At 34.0% G+C, this 14,049-nt stretch overlaps 1 protein-coding gene across 2 annotated transcripts in view; it reads right to left on the minus strand.

The window, feature by feature from the left end:
- Positions 1-14,049, minus strand: part of IMMP1L (inner mitochondrial membrane peptidase subunit 1) — a 74,007-nt gene that overhangs the window by 19,826 nt on the left and 40,132 nt on the right. For both annotated transcript variants that reach the window (XM_082844012.1, XM_082844013.1), the window contains exons 3-5: positions 6,483-6,616; positions 4,860-4,948; positions 914-1,040 (exon numbers count right to left, since the gene is read on the minus strand). In XM_082844012.1, coding sequence (XP_082700138.1) covers positions 914-1,040; positions 4,860-4,948; positions 6,483-6,587 — 321 coding nt within the window. In that variant the 5' untranslated portion in view covers positions 6,588-6,616. The remainder of the gene's footprint in view (positions 1-913; positions 1,041-4,859; positions 4,949-6,482; positions 6,617-14,049) is intronic.

Below are 14,049 nucleotides of genomic sequence, written 5' to 3' on the forward strand. Positions count from 1 at the left end.
TTTTCCACTAATAAGTCAGTGGAGAAACAATCTAAGCCAGAATTCCAGATTGCATTTACTTGTCATGTCTCCTTTGTCTCCTCCAGTCTATGACAATTCCTGACTTTCCTTTTTTTAAAGACCTTGACATTTTTGAAGAGTATTGGTCAATTATGTGACAGAATGACCCTCAGTTAGGGTTGGTCTGATGTTTTCTCATGAGGCTATACCTTCTTTTTACAAGAGTACCACAAAGGTGATGTGCCCTTCTCAGTCCTTGAATTCAGGGGTCACATTATGTTGACGTCTTGTTACAGGTAAAGTTAACCTTGATCACTCAGTTAAGGTGGTGTCTGCCAGGTTTCTCCTCTACGAAGCTACTGTTTTTCCCTTTGTAAAGATTTCTTGGGAAAGATAATTTTTTTTTTTTCCGTACGCGGGCCTCTCACTGTTGTGGCCTCTCCCGTTGCGGAGCACAGGCTCCGGGCGCACAGGCTCAGCGGCCATGGCTCACGGGCCCAGCCGCTCCGCGGCATGTGGGATCTTCCCGGACCAGAGCACGAACCCGTGTCCCCTGCAACAGCAGGCGGACTCCCAACCACTGCGCCACCAGGGAAGCCCGCGAAAGATACTTTGAGACTATGCAAATACACTATTTTTCCTCAAACGTCTGCCCATTATTTTGACATTCATTGGTGAATCTTGCCTGCAACAACTAATACTGAGATGTTTATACAGGGTTTTAAAAGGAAATAAAATATATAAACTATAATGGCCATGTTGTTCTTGATACAAACATACTTAAATTCTAATGAATGCATTATTCTAACTTATATTCAAAATATGAATAAAAGTTATACTCATTTGTCAGTGTGTTCAGTTAATGTTAATCAACTATGATACCAATGAATAACATAATTGAAATGTTACTTACATAACTATGGCTTTTAAAGAAAACTGATGGACTATTGCTGAGAATTTTGTCTCCTTCCAAACCAATTACTCTTTTACAAATATTTGATTTTGGATCACTTGGGCTTTTTGCAATCACAATGTCACCTCTGAGGGGAAAAAGTCAAAGAAATGTCAGTGTTATTATTAGCATAAACACATGCATGGCACTGCTACAATACTTTTATAAAGCAACTTAAACAAAGCCACACCTTTTATCCTCTGACATACTGACCCTCCCATACATTTACCAGCTTTGAGAACCTTTGTGACTAACTTTATGGGTCAGAATCTAACAATGAGAGTGATGGAAAAGCTATTAGAAGATTCTAAAATTTCTGATAATTCCATGAGAATTATCTTCTTGCACTATACCCACTCAGTGTTACTTCTGTGTCCAAATTTTAGAACCAAAACTATGAAAAAACAATTCCGTGTAAATACCACCAAATTAACCAAGCAAATTTGACTGCCCAGCAGTAGCACTGATTGACTCTAGAGCACATAAAAAGGTAGAAACATCATCTGTGTTTCCCTAGAGCTTAAAGAACTGAGGAATTGCAGCATATAAATTATATAGCCTGGATAGTTTACAGTACAGTCAAAAAAGACATATATTTGAGAAAAAATATCAGAAGACTCAGCCAAATAAAATGCTAAAAGCTGTCCAAACATATATTACAAAAAATAAACTGGCAAATCAAACATATAGAACCAATATGGATATGATTACATATGAAAGACAGGATTCATGGAAGAAATAACAATCTACATGTATCAGAAGACTAAGAAGATATTGAAAATTGGAAAGGAAGAAGGAGATAAAAAAATATGACTAATGCCTCAACCAAAGAGAATACAATGCTCTTTCTGCATGAAATGAGCAATAAGTGAATTCTGTTCCTCACAATCGAAAGGATTTAATATATTTACTTATTATCTGTACCAGGTTCAGGAAATAATTTGATGTTGCTTGTAATAAAAGATGCATATATCAAAACAATATCAAAAGTCACAAAAATAAAAGGAAGATGATGGTTAAATCAGAAACCTAGTTATTGCTATATATAAGTATTACAATGAGTTCAAATCTTTTGGTAGTCAGGTCAAAAAATAAATTATGATTAATTACATGGCAATCATTACCTAATAAAATAAAGTTTAGTTTGGGAGGTATGACAAAATTTTCCTTAACAACTAAGTTAAAGAGGAATATACAAGAAGGATACTTATGTAAGGAAAGTAAAGATACCATCTTCATCAGAACTTTTACAGAAAATACAGCAACAGTATTCAGAACAGTCATTTCTTGAGGTTATTCTTGATAAGAGTTTAATGCTATTAAAACACTAAATTCTATAATTTGGAGTGCAATATAAGGCTTACACTTGTTTGAAAATGTTATAAAGTATCTCTTTCCAACCAACTGGAACCATGTCAATGGAACTGTTCAGATGAGTAAGTTTGCAAATATTGTAACCTATGTAACATACTAACAAAGTTGATTTTGGCTAGCTTTGGGGAAAGAAATGTTTTCCATGGGAGTTTTATTCAGCTTGTTTTTTTTGTTTGTTTGTTTGTTTTTTGCGGTACGTGGGCCTCTCACTGTTGTGGTCTCTCCCGTTGCGGAGCACAGGTTCCGGACGCGCAGGCTCAGCGGCCATGGCTCACGGGCCCAGCCGCTCCGCGGCATGTGGGATCTTCCCGGACCGGGCCACGAACCCGTGTCCCCTGCATCAGCAGGCCGACTCTCAACCACTGCACCACCAGGGAAGCCCTCAGCTTAAGTGTTTTGACAAAATAATCAATATGATCCTCAAAACAAACTCTGCACTTGAATGGCAACGTAAAAATCATAATTCAGTCAAGGTGTTTTAATAGAAAGCATCATTACTGTATACTGTATTTCTGGTGGTCTAACCAGATATTATAGGCACAGAGCTTAAATCAAAATATATAACCTTGGACTCTCAACTCTTTCAAATAGGATTTTAAAAGAAACTTAATAGAACTAAGACTGAAATTTTCCTGTATCATTTATAAATATCCTTATTATCCCCTCCTAGATTGTAAGCTTTTGAAAACAAGGGTTAGTATCTTGCTAAGCCTAACATTCTCTATCAGGTACAGCACATCTTATAAGTGAGGTGCTCATTAACTATTTGTTGAAGGAATAAGTAGTCATAAGAGACTATGGTTGTCTCAAGTATGAGTGTTCGGTCCACTGGACTGAAAAATCTATGTCCTTTAGATACCAGATATGCATACTTTCATTTTCCCTAAATGAATGGCTACTCTATCTTTAGAAACAGCTAGCAAGAGGATCTCTTGCCAGGGGTCAGAGATTCCCCTGAAATCTCAAGAGTTCTGTGCTACAGATAAAAGAAAAAAATACTCAGGACAGTAATGTTTTTAAAGTAGGAGTTACCAACTGACTACCTTGGCTGTAAAAGTTACTTTGGTATGTCTCCTATAAATGCCAAAGTTTGAACTGTCCTTCCACCTAATGGGCCCCCTGAAGGAGCAGAATACAAAATAAAACCTCTAAAGAATCTTAATTAGTTCACTAAATATAGTTATTTGTATTACCATCTGAATGCAAAGAGTATCTATCCAAAAAAAAAAAGACAATATTGAGCTGTTCATTCAAACACTATTTAGCCAATGAGTCCAGCTCCTTGTTAAGGATGCTCAAGGACTATGAGAGTGAAATCATGTGATTAGCATGGAAAACAGAAGCTTGTCTTCATGTTGCAGCAAAGCTAGGTCTCCAGTTAATCCAAAGACAGTAATAAGTTATTTTGATACAAGTTAAAAAGAAAAGGAAGCTAGAACATAACCTGTTATATAAGTTTTATTTTATAACCCCATATCTATCAATTAGGTATTATCTTGAAGTTGTTACGGATAAAAGATCTGAGGAATTACCCACAGACCATGCTAGACCATACAGCTTGAGCAAGAGAGAGTTTCTATTTACAGAATCTAAGATAGTGGAAGAACGAGTAAACACAAAGAACAGTTTTACACTATTCTTGGTGATTTTTCAGTAATGTGAAGTGGACTATTAAAAAGGACAATAATGAAAGAGGAATGCCTAAACCTACTTATGTTATAAGCTAAATACCAGCTCAAGTGAGTAAAATTTGTATTTTATGAAGATGAAATGTGATACAGATCTATTTTTTCAGAATTATGAAAAACTAATGGACCCCAAATTTTAGGGAATCAAAGGGGTGTCCTTTAGAAAATACACTAAATTACTAATACTTCACATCCATTCAGAAGGAATAATAATCAGGGAGTTAAGTAGAATAAACAGTATCTCAAGGACTGGAAACACCATTTAGACTAGGATTTTAAAAGATGTAGTGGCAAACAATATTTCCCAAGGAGTTTTTTAACTTAATCTAATTAATCAAGAGACTTATAATAGATAAGATTCCTGGCTCCCAGCTACATACAGTGCTATAGTCTAAAAATCACCAACTGCTCATCACAGACTATAGGGAATAAGACAGTCATCAACAGAAATGCAGGATTATTTTAAAAATTAAAAAATCAAATCACTGATTTGGATATGTAATGTAATGTAACCTAAGTCCCTGGTTCTTTATTCAAAACATTCTAGGACAAACCCACCCCCCAACCCCCGCCGCAAAAAAAAAGTAAAGAAGGCTTCTTGAATGCACATTATAAAAGGGACTGCTATCTACTTTGCACAATGATACAAGGAACTGCATGTTTAAAGAAACTATTAAAATTTCTCAAACTGAGAGAAAAAATTTGAGCCAAAATTTCATCCAGTTGGTCATTAATTTGGTTATTTACAAAAGAGTTTTTAAAGCTAAAGTTAAGAAACTGCAGAAAAGACACAATGTGTATGTGTGTTTTCACCATCAGTTTAATATACCTGTGGCAGAATTTACCTTTGGATACCATAAAAATGTCGACTAAGATTTTCTGCAAAAACAACATCTGAATTTTGAATTGTAGGCTCCATTGATGGTCCAGAACACTGAAAGAAAGGCAATTTTAAAATTTAAGTTGAAAACCTTTTAAAATATAAATCATCTGAGCAGGCTTAAAAGAAAGAAAATCAAGCAAATGTTCTTCAAGCTTGGAGGATGATTCATAATAAGCTGGAAGCTCCAAGATAAGTTCAACTCTACAGAGTAGCCAGCAAGTCTGGAAAAACAGGCAAAATATATTTAAAATGGTTTGTTAATATTATATTATAATAGAGAAATAAAATAACATTATCTATGTTTCCAAATTTTGGCCATCTCGTAAAATTTAAGCATCATGAGGGCAGGGACTTTGTCTCTCATGTTCCCAATTGCATAACCAAGGTCAAGAACAGTGCTTGGCATAAGGTTGATACTCAATATATACTTGTTGAATGAATAAATTAATGATTTTTTTTTCTTGCTACTGTCAGCTATCATCCAGTGCCCATGACAGTTATTTACCAAGTGGTATCATACTATTCTCAATGAGTTGATGCCTTTCCTTTTCTTCCAAGAGAACAGCTTACTCATTTGATGGGGCTGCAACTTATATTTTCTACTGAAAAATATTGGCATAATGAGATGTACTTTAAAGAGTTTCATATTAGTAGGTAAAACAATTATCTTCATATATATCTCAAAACTGTAATAAATGATCATTGCAACTTGAAAAATCTAAACACAACAGTCTCCATTCACTCCACTTACATGTAAATAAAACTTTTTACTCAAAACTTCCTACTTGGGCAGAAAAAACAAAGACCACAATGCAAGTTTTTTGCTAACTCTGTAGCCTATTGGAAATACCAATGTAAATTTAAAAAAATCAAAGAGGGGAGTTTCAGTTAAATATATTTATTTGCATTACTCCAGCTCAACTTGAGATTATATGACTGTGACTATCTTAGGGTAAACCTGATAAAAATAGCAACACCAACAGCAAAACTTACTGACTGAACAATCAATCAATTTATTCTTTCATTTATATGACAAAAGGTTAGTATTGTCATGGTTGATAGATTTATGATGCAATATTAAGAAAATGCATTGGTAGGAGTAAAGCCTTAACATTTTAATGTTGACACAAGGCAGAATAATCATTTATTTTCAGGACAGTTATTGATACTCTTCACAGTGGTTAAAAGTAGGGGTTTTGAAAATCAGAGAAATCTGTGCTGAAATTCCAAGTCTACTTGGAATTGTGGGACCTGCAGAAAGTTACTTAAGCTTTCTGAGCCTCAGTTTCCTCATGTGTATAATAGATTTCTAGTAAGTATCTCATAGAGTGTAAAAGATTAAATGAGTTAATAAATGTAAAACATCAAACACATCCTAGAACACAGTAAATAGCATTCAATAAATGGTAAAAACTAGTATTATTAGATTAATAGGGCCTTTGTGCCCCTGCAAGAAACAATGCAGGACCATATTTAAAGTTATAGTTCTTATATTTTATATCAGTGCCAATTCAAACACTCTCTTCCTTCAATTTAAAAAAAACCCACATTTTAAATGATTATTTTCTTGAATGTAAAAACTTACCATGACAACACCACCAACGTATTCAAAAGCACAATGAGCTATACAGCCATACTGAATAGTATAGCCAACAAGCCGAAAGGTTTTTCCCAGAACACCACGAAGCATAGTTCTATGTAGACTCTGCCACCATTGGCCTGATGGTAAATTTCAAAAAGTTTCATGATCAATACTATTTAAAAACACTTAAGAAATAGCTCTATTGTAAAATATTTTACAATCACCCAGAGTGTATTAAATGCCTAATATGGTTTGGTGCAGAAAATCAAGAGTTTATTTTCATTTTTGCTGAAGGTTTATTAAAATGGCAAGTTATAGCCACTTAATATTGTGATCTTCTAAACAGAGATTATATTCAAATATCACTGGGTTTATATATGAATTAGATAACTAGTAGACTCTGAACTTGTCTCTCTCCTTTCATGCCTTGGTTATTTCTTGGTATTAAGGCAGATGTCTAAGAAATGATATTAACTCTTTCAAATACTAATAATAGTGTTTGATACTGTTGCCTGCTATAGTACATCAGTTCTCGTCATAACATAATATAGGAATAAAGGGGAAAGCACTAGAATAGGTGTATGAAAACGCAAGTTTTAAACTGCTTCCTTTATTAATTTGCATGATCTTCAATGAATCACTTAACCTCTCTAGGCCTTAATAAAATGGAAATAACAGTATCTCACAGAATGGTTCTGAGAATCAAATTCAATAACATGTCAAAGTGGCTTTGTAAATTATAAAGTTACATTCAGTTTTCAGTTATTAACTATTGATATAACAATGAACACATGAATATTATGAAACAGCACAAAGAAACATGTATTTTTAGAAAGCTATATACCTTAACATACTGATATTACTCATTTAAAACAGTCCTAGTATTTGTCCCTTCCTTTCCATTTACCTGCTAAACTATGTTTCAAGCATTTCTCAACTAACAGCCTAATGCTTAGGCCTAGACTCCTATGCACTGTTCTCAGATTAAATTTACTAAAACACATCAACAATAATAATATATAACATTTGCTCAATGCTTGGATATGTCAGGTTTTACAAATTAATCTCTGTGAGATAGATAGTATTACCATTATCATTTTATAGATAAGACAAAGGAACCTAAGAGTAGTAAACTTGCATGCTAAACATCACAAAATCTGAAAATGATACTCAAGAACTTAACCATTATGTTACAGTGACTTCCATATTACTCCCTTGCTCCCATAACCTCAATGGCTCTCTATCAGATCAAGTACAGATTACTCATTTTCAGGATCTTTGACGGATGGTTCCCATTCCATCCTCAGATTCCAACCTGATCTTCCCTGATGCTCCTACATGAATGAACTACTCCATCATACTGGTCCAGTTTACTTAGGGTATACTGCCCAACCAACACTTATGTATGCCAATACCCATGCCTGGAATATACCCATCATGATACCCATCATGTATCTAATTTTTAACTCTTCTCCAAATGCTCTCAACAGGCAAGTTTTTCCTTCTCCTCTGGGTTCCTATGGTTCCTTATGTTCATTTTTTAATGATTAAGAACACTGTTTCTAAAGCTGATCTTGTCTTGAGCAGGCATCCTGGCTCCACCATATTTTAGCTGTGTGATCTTAGGAGGTTATTTTACCTCTGTAAACCTCAAGTGCCTTTCCCTGTAAAATGGCCTTAGTATCAGTACCTATCTCAGAGAGTTAGTGAGAATTACATGTAATCAGATATATAGTCTGTGTAGCAGAATATATCAATAAATTCTAGTTACTATATCATTCACTTGGCAATCAGCATGTGCTGTATAACCTCATAACATTAGTTTCATTTTCAAGTGTCTAAGTTTCTCCCTAACTTATGTTTAAATAAAATAATAGAATTTTTTTTTTTTTGTCTGCACCACATGGCTTGCAGGATCTTAGTTCCCCAACCAGGGATTGAACCCAGGCCCTCGGCAGTGAAAGTGCGGAGTTCTAACCACTGGACTGCCAGGGAATTCCCAATAATAGAATTTTAGAGCCCACAGCATAGAACTATGTCCTTTATTAGTGTTTTATTACTTAATAGTGTTTATTCATCTATTAAACATTTATTATGTCTTCTCCCCTAACAAGTCTTCTCTGGCAGCACCCCAAGAAATGTTACTTATGCTTTGTGTCACTCACCTACCTTAAGCATACACTGATTATAATACTTACCACACTGTATTATTCATATCTTTTCCCTTATTACATACTATATTTGCTTATATGTCTGTGGGCAGTGACTGTGCAGTATTCATCTTTGGGTCCTTAGGGCCTACCAAAGAATGCTTGCCTGGCTGAATTAATGAATAAATATTGAACCCAAATCTCCTATAATTTCAACATCTTTAGTATGATAAAAATGGTTATAAGGTTCAAAATGATTATCAGAAGACCACTAAGATTTTTGGTTAATAAGGAGACACGTTAATGTCATACTCACTGAAGAAAGAAAAAAACTGTCAGTAACATATTAAAAAGTGTTCTCATTAAATCTTTTAAGTAATATGAAATATCCCATCTTAGGAATCTGGCTTACAGTAATAACTGATGCACTTTAAAAAATACTGATATTTAGAATTTCATAAATAAGAAGTGATATTTAAAAACACTTCATAACTGAGGTTCAATTAATTCAGAAAACACTGAAGAGGAATAACAATAATAGAACATTATTTGTAAAGTTAATTAGGTTGTGTAAACACTACTTTGCTCCCACTATAAAACTAGGGAAAAAAGTAGGGGTTAAGTCCGAAAGCTTAGCTTTGAAAATGTGATCTATGAAAACAAATCCTAAAAAGTAGTGAAATGAATATTACATTTAAAAACTAAAATAGAAATGAGCTTACCTGATGTTAGAGAGGGGATATATTATCAAACAAGAAGAAACACGTGGCACTCAGCAAGAAGATATTGTTAACACAGATAAAAGGTGAAATTTAGAGGGGAAATTAATAGCAATCTACCAAAATTTAAATAATTTGGATTACGCAATAGATTATGCATTTGGCTAAAAAACATACTAAAAAAATACAAAGATGCTATAACAATACAATGGTTCTGATTCACTGAGAGGCCCTGTAATTAACTCCCATTAAGAAGTAATTGGGGCCATAAAGCCTTTTTTTATTACTCAGTAAATGCTCGATCCCAAATACAATGTTTGTGATGAAACTGTCTCATAAAATAATAAAACAGATGAGTGATCAGAAAAAAGAAGTTAACAGACATTGTTTCTTCCCTAGAGATATTAGCAACAGAATGGTGTCTGAAGTGTCTGAAACTATTTTGGATCTTAATCTCCTAGATGAAAAGAGCGATGGAGCTATTTATGGAGGACTCTGAGGATCAAGACTACTTGGTCTTATATTTAAAAGTGCAATGAGGAGCACTGTTGAGAAATACTGAAATTGAGAATAAGAGCTGATGAATTTTTTTTAAAGAGAAATCTCAGAGTAGAAAGTAACATTCATATAAGACATAAATAAACCACATACACTGCTAGCACTCAGTAGATCTACTAGCAAAAGGGATTAAATAACACAGAGGTTTCAAACCTCTGGTTTACATAGTGATTTCAAGGGGTCCATGACTCTATATATGCATACATTTGCCAGATATCTTGTTTGTCCCTTTGGACTCACTCTCTACCTTTCTCCATACTGCTCTCTGCACTTGGAAAACTGACCTATATGAACTACATCAAGGCACTTCAGTCAAGCTTCGACTTCCAGCAGGAAGTCAGAGGAAGGAACGGTTATGTATTTTCCTGGCTCCCTCCCTCTAGAGTCTTCTCAGGCTGGCTATGTCTTTGGACGAAAGGTCATTGTCTCCAAAGGCAGAGGAGCCACTTTGAGGGGTTTCCCATTGGCCAAATTTGAGATTTAAAAAAAAATAATAACAGTAATAAATAATATATTAGAATAAAAATGAAATCTACTGAGGACATTTTTTTAAATAGAAGTATGTGTTGGGGACAAGGAAAGTTCTTTATCAAAAAAATGGCAGCTAATATATATATATATAGAGAGAGGGAATAATGAAATTATTACCAATGTAATAATTCATTCAGGCAAGGGTCATTAATAGATGTTTAAAATTACTGGATGATGTTCTTGGATTAGAAGAATTAACATTATTAAAATGGCCATACTACCCAAAGCAATTTACAGATTTAATGTTATCCCTATCAAATTACCCATGACATTTTTCAAAGAACTAGAACAAATAACGCTAAAATTTATATGGAACCACAAAAGACCCAGAACTGCCAAAGCAATCCTGAGGAAAAAGAACAAAGCTGGAGACATAACCCTCCCAGACTTCAGACAATACTACAAAGCTACAGTAATCAAAACAGCATGGTATTGGCACAAAAACAGACATACAGATCAATGAAATAGAGAGCCCAGAAATAAGTCCACACACCTACGGTCAATTAATCTTCAACAAAGGAGGCAAGAATATACAATGGAAAAAAGACAGTCTCTTCAATAAGTGGTATTGGGAAAACTGGACAGCTACATGTAAAAGAATGAAATTAGAACATTCTCTAACACCATACACAAAAACAAACTCAAAATGGATTAAAGACCTAAATGTAAGACCAGATACTATAAAACTCCTAGAGGAAAACATAGGCAGAACACTCTTTGACATAAATTGCAGCAACAATTTTTGAATCTGTCTCCTAGAGTAATGGAAATGAAAGCAAAAATAAACAAATGGGACCTAATGAAACTTGAAGCTTTTGCATAGCAAAGAAAACCATAAACAAAATGAAAAGACAACCTACAGAATGGGAGAAATTATTTGCAAACGATGTGACCAACAGGGCTTAATTTCCAAAATATACAAACAGATCATACAGCTCAATATAGAAAACAAACAACCCAATCAAAAAATGGGCCGAACACCTTAACAGACATTTCTCCAAAGAAGACATACAACAGGCACATAAAAAGATGCTCAATATCGCTAATTATTAGAGAAATGCAAATCAAAACTACGATAATATATAACCTCACATGGGTCAGAATGGCTCTCATCAAAAAGTCTACAAATAATAAATGCTGGAGAGGGTGTGGAGAAAAGGGAACCCTTTTACACTGTTGGTGCCAATGTAAATTGGTGCAGCCACTATGGAGAATAGTATGGAGGTTCCTTAAAAAGATAAAAACAGAGTTACCATATGATCCTGCAATCCCACTCCTAGGCATATATCCAGAGAAAACTCTAATTCAAAAAGATACATGCACTCCAATGTTCACAGCAGCACTATGTACAATAGCCAAGACATGGAAACAACCTAAGTGTCCATCGACAGATGAATGGATAAATAAGATGTGGTACATATATATATCTATATATCTATATCTATATCTATCTATATATATATATATACACACACAATGGACTATTACTCAGCCACAAAAAAGAATGAAATATTGCCATTTGCAGCAATATGGATGGACCCAGAGATTATCATACTAAATAAAGTCAGAAAGAGAAAGACAAATAACATATGATATCACTTATATGTGGAATCTAAAAAAATGATACAAATGAACTTATTTACAAAACAGAAATAGACTCACAGACATAGAAAGCAAACTTATGGTTACCAAAAGGGAAAGGCGAGGGGAAGGATAAATTAGGAGCTTTGGATTAACAGACGCACACTACTTTATGTAAAATAGATAAACAACAAGGTCCTACTGTATAGCACAGGGAACTGTATTCAATATCCTGTAATAAACCATAATGAAAAAGAATCTGAAAAAGAAGAGATAGATAGATAGATAGATAAACTGAACCACTTTTCTATACACAGGAAACACAACATTGTAAATCAACTGTAGTTCAATTTAAAAAAATACTGGGTAAAAGGTTGTTGGTAAACAGGACATGTGCAAAGTATTAAAGTAAATAGTTTATTATTTACAAAGGGAACAGAATACTTTTACATGAAGAGATCAAGTAAATATTACCTTTACATGAAAAGATCAAGTACATATTCACTATGTGATCAAATTTAGCTGCATAAATAATGGTAAAAACTGATATGTAGCTTCCTGACATGATGCAGTGACATACAGTACATCAACACCTTTGTACTATTCTTGCCAGAAGTGTATAACCTAAATCTAATTATGAACAATCAGACACATCTGTATCATAATCCATAAACAACTTGAACACTTAAAATATAAATTTAATAAAATAATAAGAGTATTATTTTAAATTATAAGAATAATTTAAAATACAAGGACATGACAACCAAATACAATATGAAATCCTTAACTGGATCCTGAAGCAAAAGAAAAAGAAAAGCAATAAAAGATATTATGGGAAATTTGAACATAGCCTGTAAATCAAAACACATCATCGTTTCAATGTTATATTTAACAATATCACGACTATGCAGAATGATCTTGTTCACAGAAGAAAAACACTGATTTAAAGATGAATGTAACTGTAACTTTCTTTCACATGGTTTACTTCTGCTACTAATAATATAGACATATGTAGATAAATTTATACACACACATATACAAATATATACATACACATATATATGTGTATATATATATATACACATATATATGGAGGAATAGAGAAAGATAATATGGCAAGATGTTCACTGTAAATCCAGATGGAGTGTATATGAATGTGTATAACATTTTCTTCAACTCTATAATAGAATTTTTAAAAGAAGAAACACTTGGAGGAAAAGGGGTGTCCCCATAGTCATCAGGTCATTCAATCATTCAACCAATATTTATTGAGCTTCTACTATATGCCAAATACTGTGTTCAGCCCTGGAAATACAATAATGAACACGATGCCTGCCCTTATAGAGCTTATAGATTACTGGGTCAGATGTCACACACACATACAAAGTAGACAAACATGTAAATATATTAAATAATTTCCATAAAGGAAAAAATAGGGTAAAGTGATACAGAATTATTGGTGGGACATATTTTTCTTAAGGATGAATCAGGAAAGATTTCTCTAAGAAAATACCATTGAAGTTAGGTCCTGAAAGATGAAATAACTATGGAAATTGTGGAAAGAACATTAAAAGCAGATGAAACAGAAAGCATGTGCTTAAGGAATTAAAAGAAGACTGGAGCACTGTGTGAAGGACATTAAATGAGACTAGAGAAAGACGAAAAATTATTCAAGTCTTGTAGAACTTTGGATTTAATTCTAAGACTAATGGGAAGCCACTGAAGGATTTAAGCAGGAGAGTAACATGATCTGATTTAGAATTTAAGATCACTCTCACTGTTATGTAGAGAAAGGACTGGAATGGGTGCAAGATTAGAAATGCTGGGAGGGTAGTTAGGCTGGACCAGCTACAGAAGTGGCAATGGAGATGGAGAAAAATGGACAGATTTGAGAAACTTTGGGAGCAAAATAAATGGCAAGGAAAAGGAAAGAATCGGGATGACCCTCAAGTTTCTGGACTGAGTAACTGGGTAAATGGAAGTCTATTTACAAGGTTCCTCTCAACACACACACTGGGATAGAAAATGAAG

This window comes from Leucopleurus acutus (genome assembly GCF_964270905.1).
Source record: "Leucopleurus acutus genome assembly, chromosome: 8".
Taxonomy (NCBI): Eukaryota; Metazoa; Chordata; class Mammalia; order Artiodactyla; family Delphinidae; genus Leucopleurus; species Leucopleurus acutus.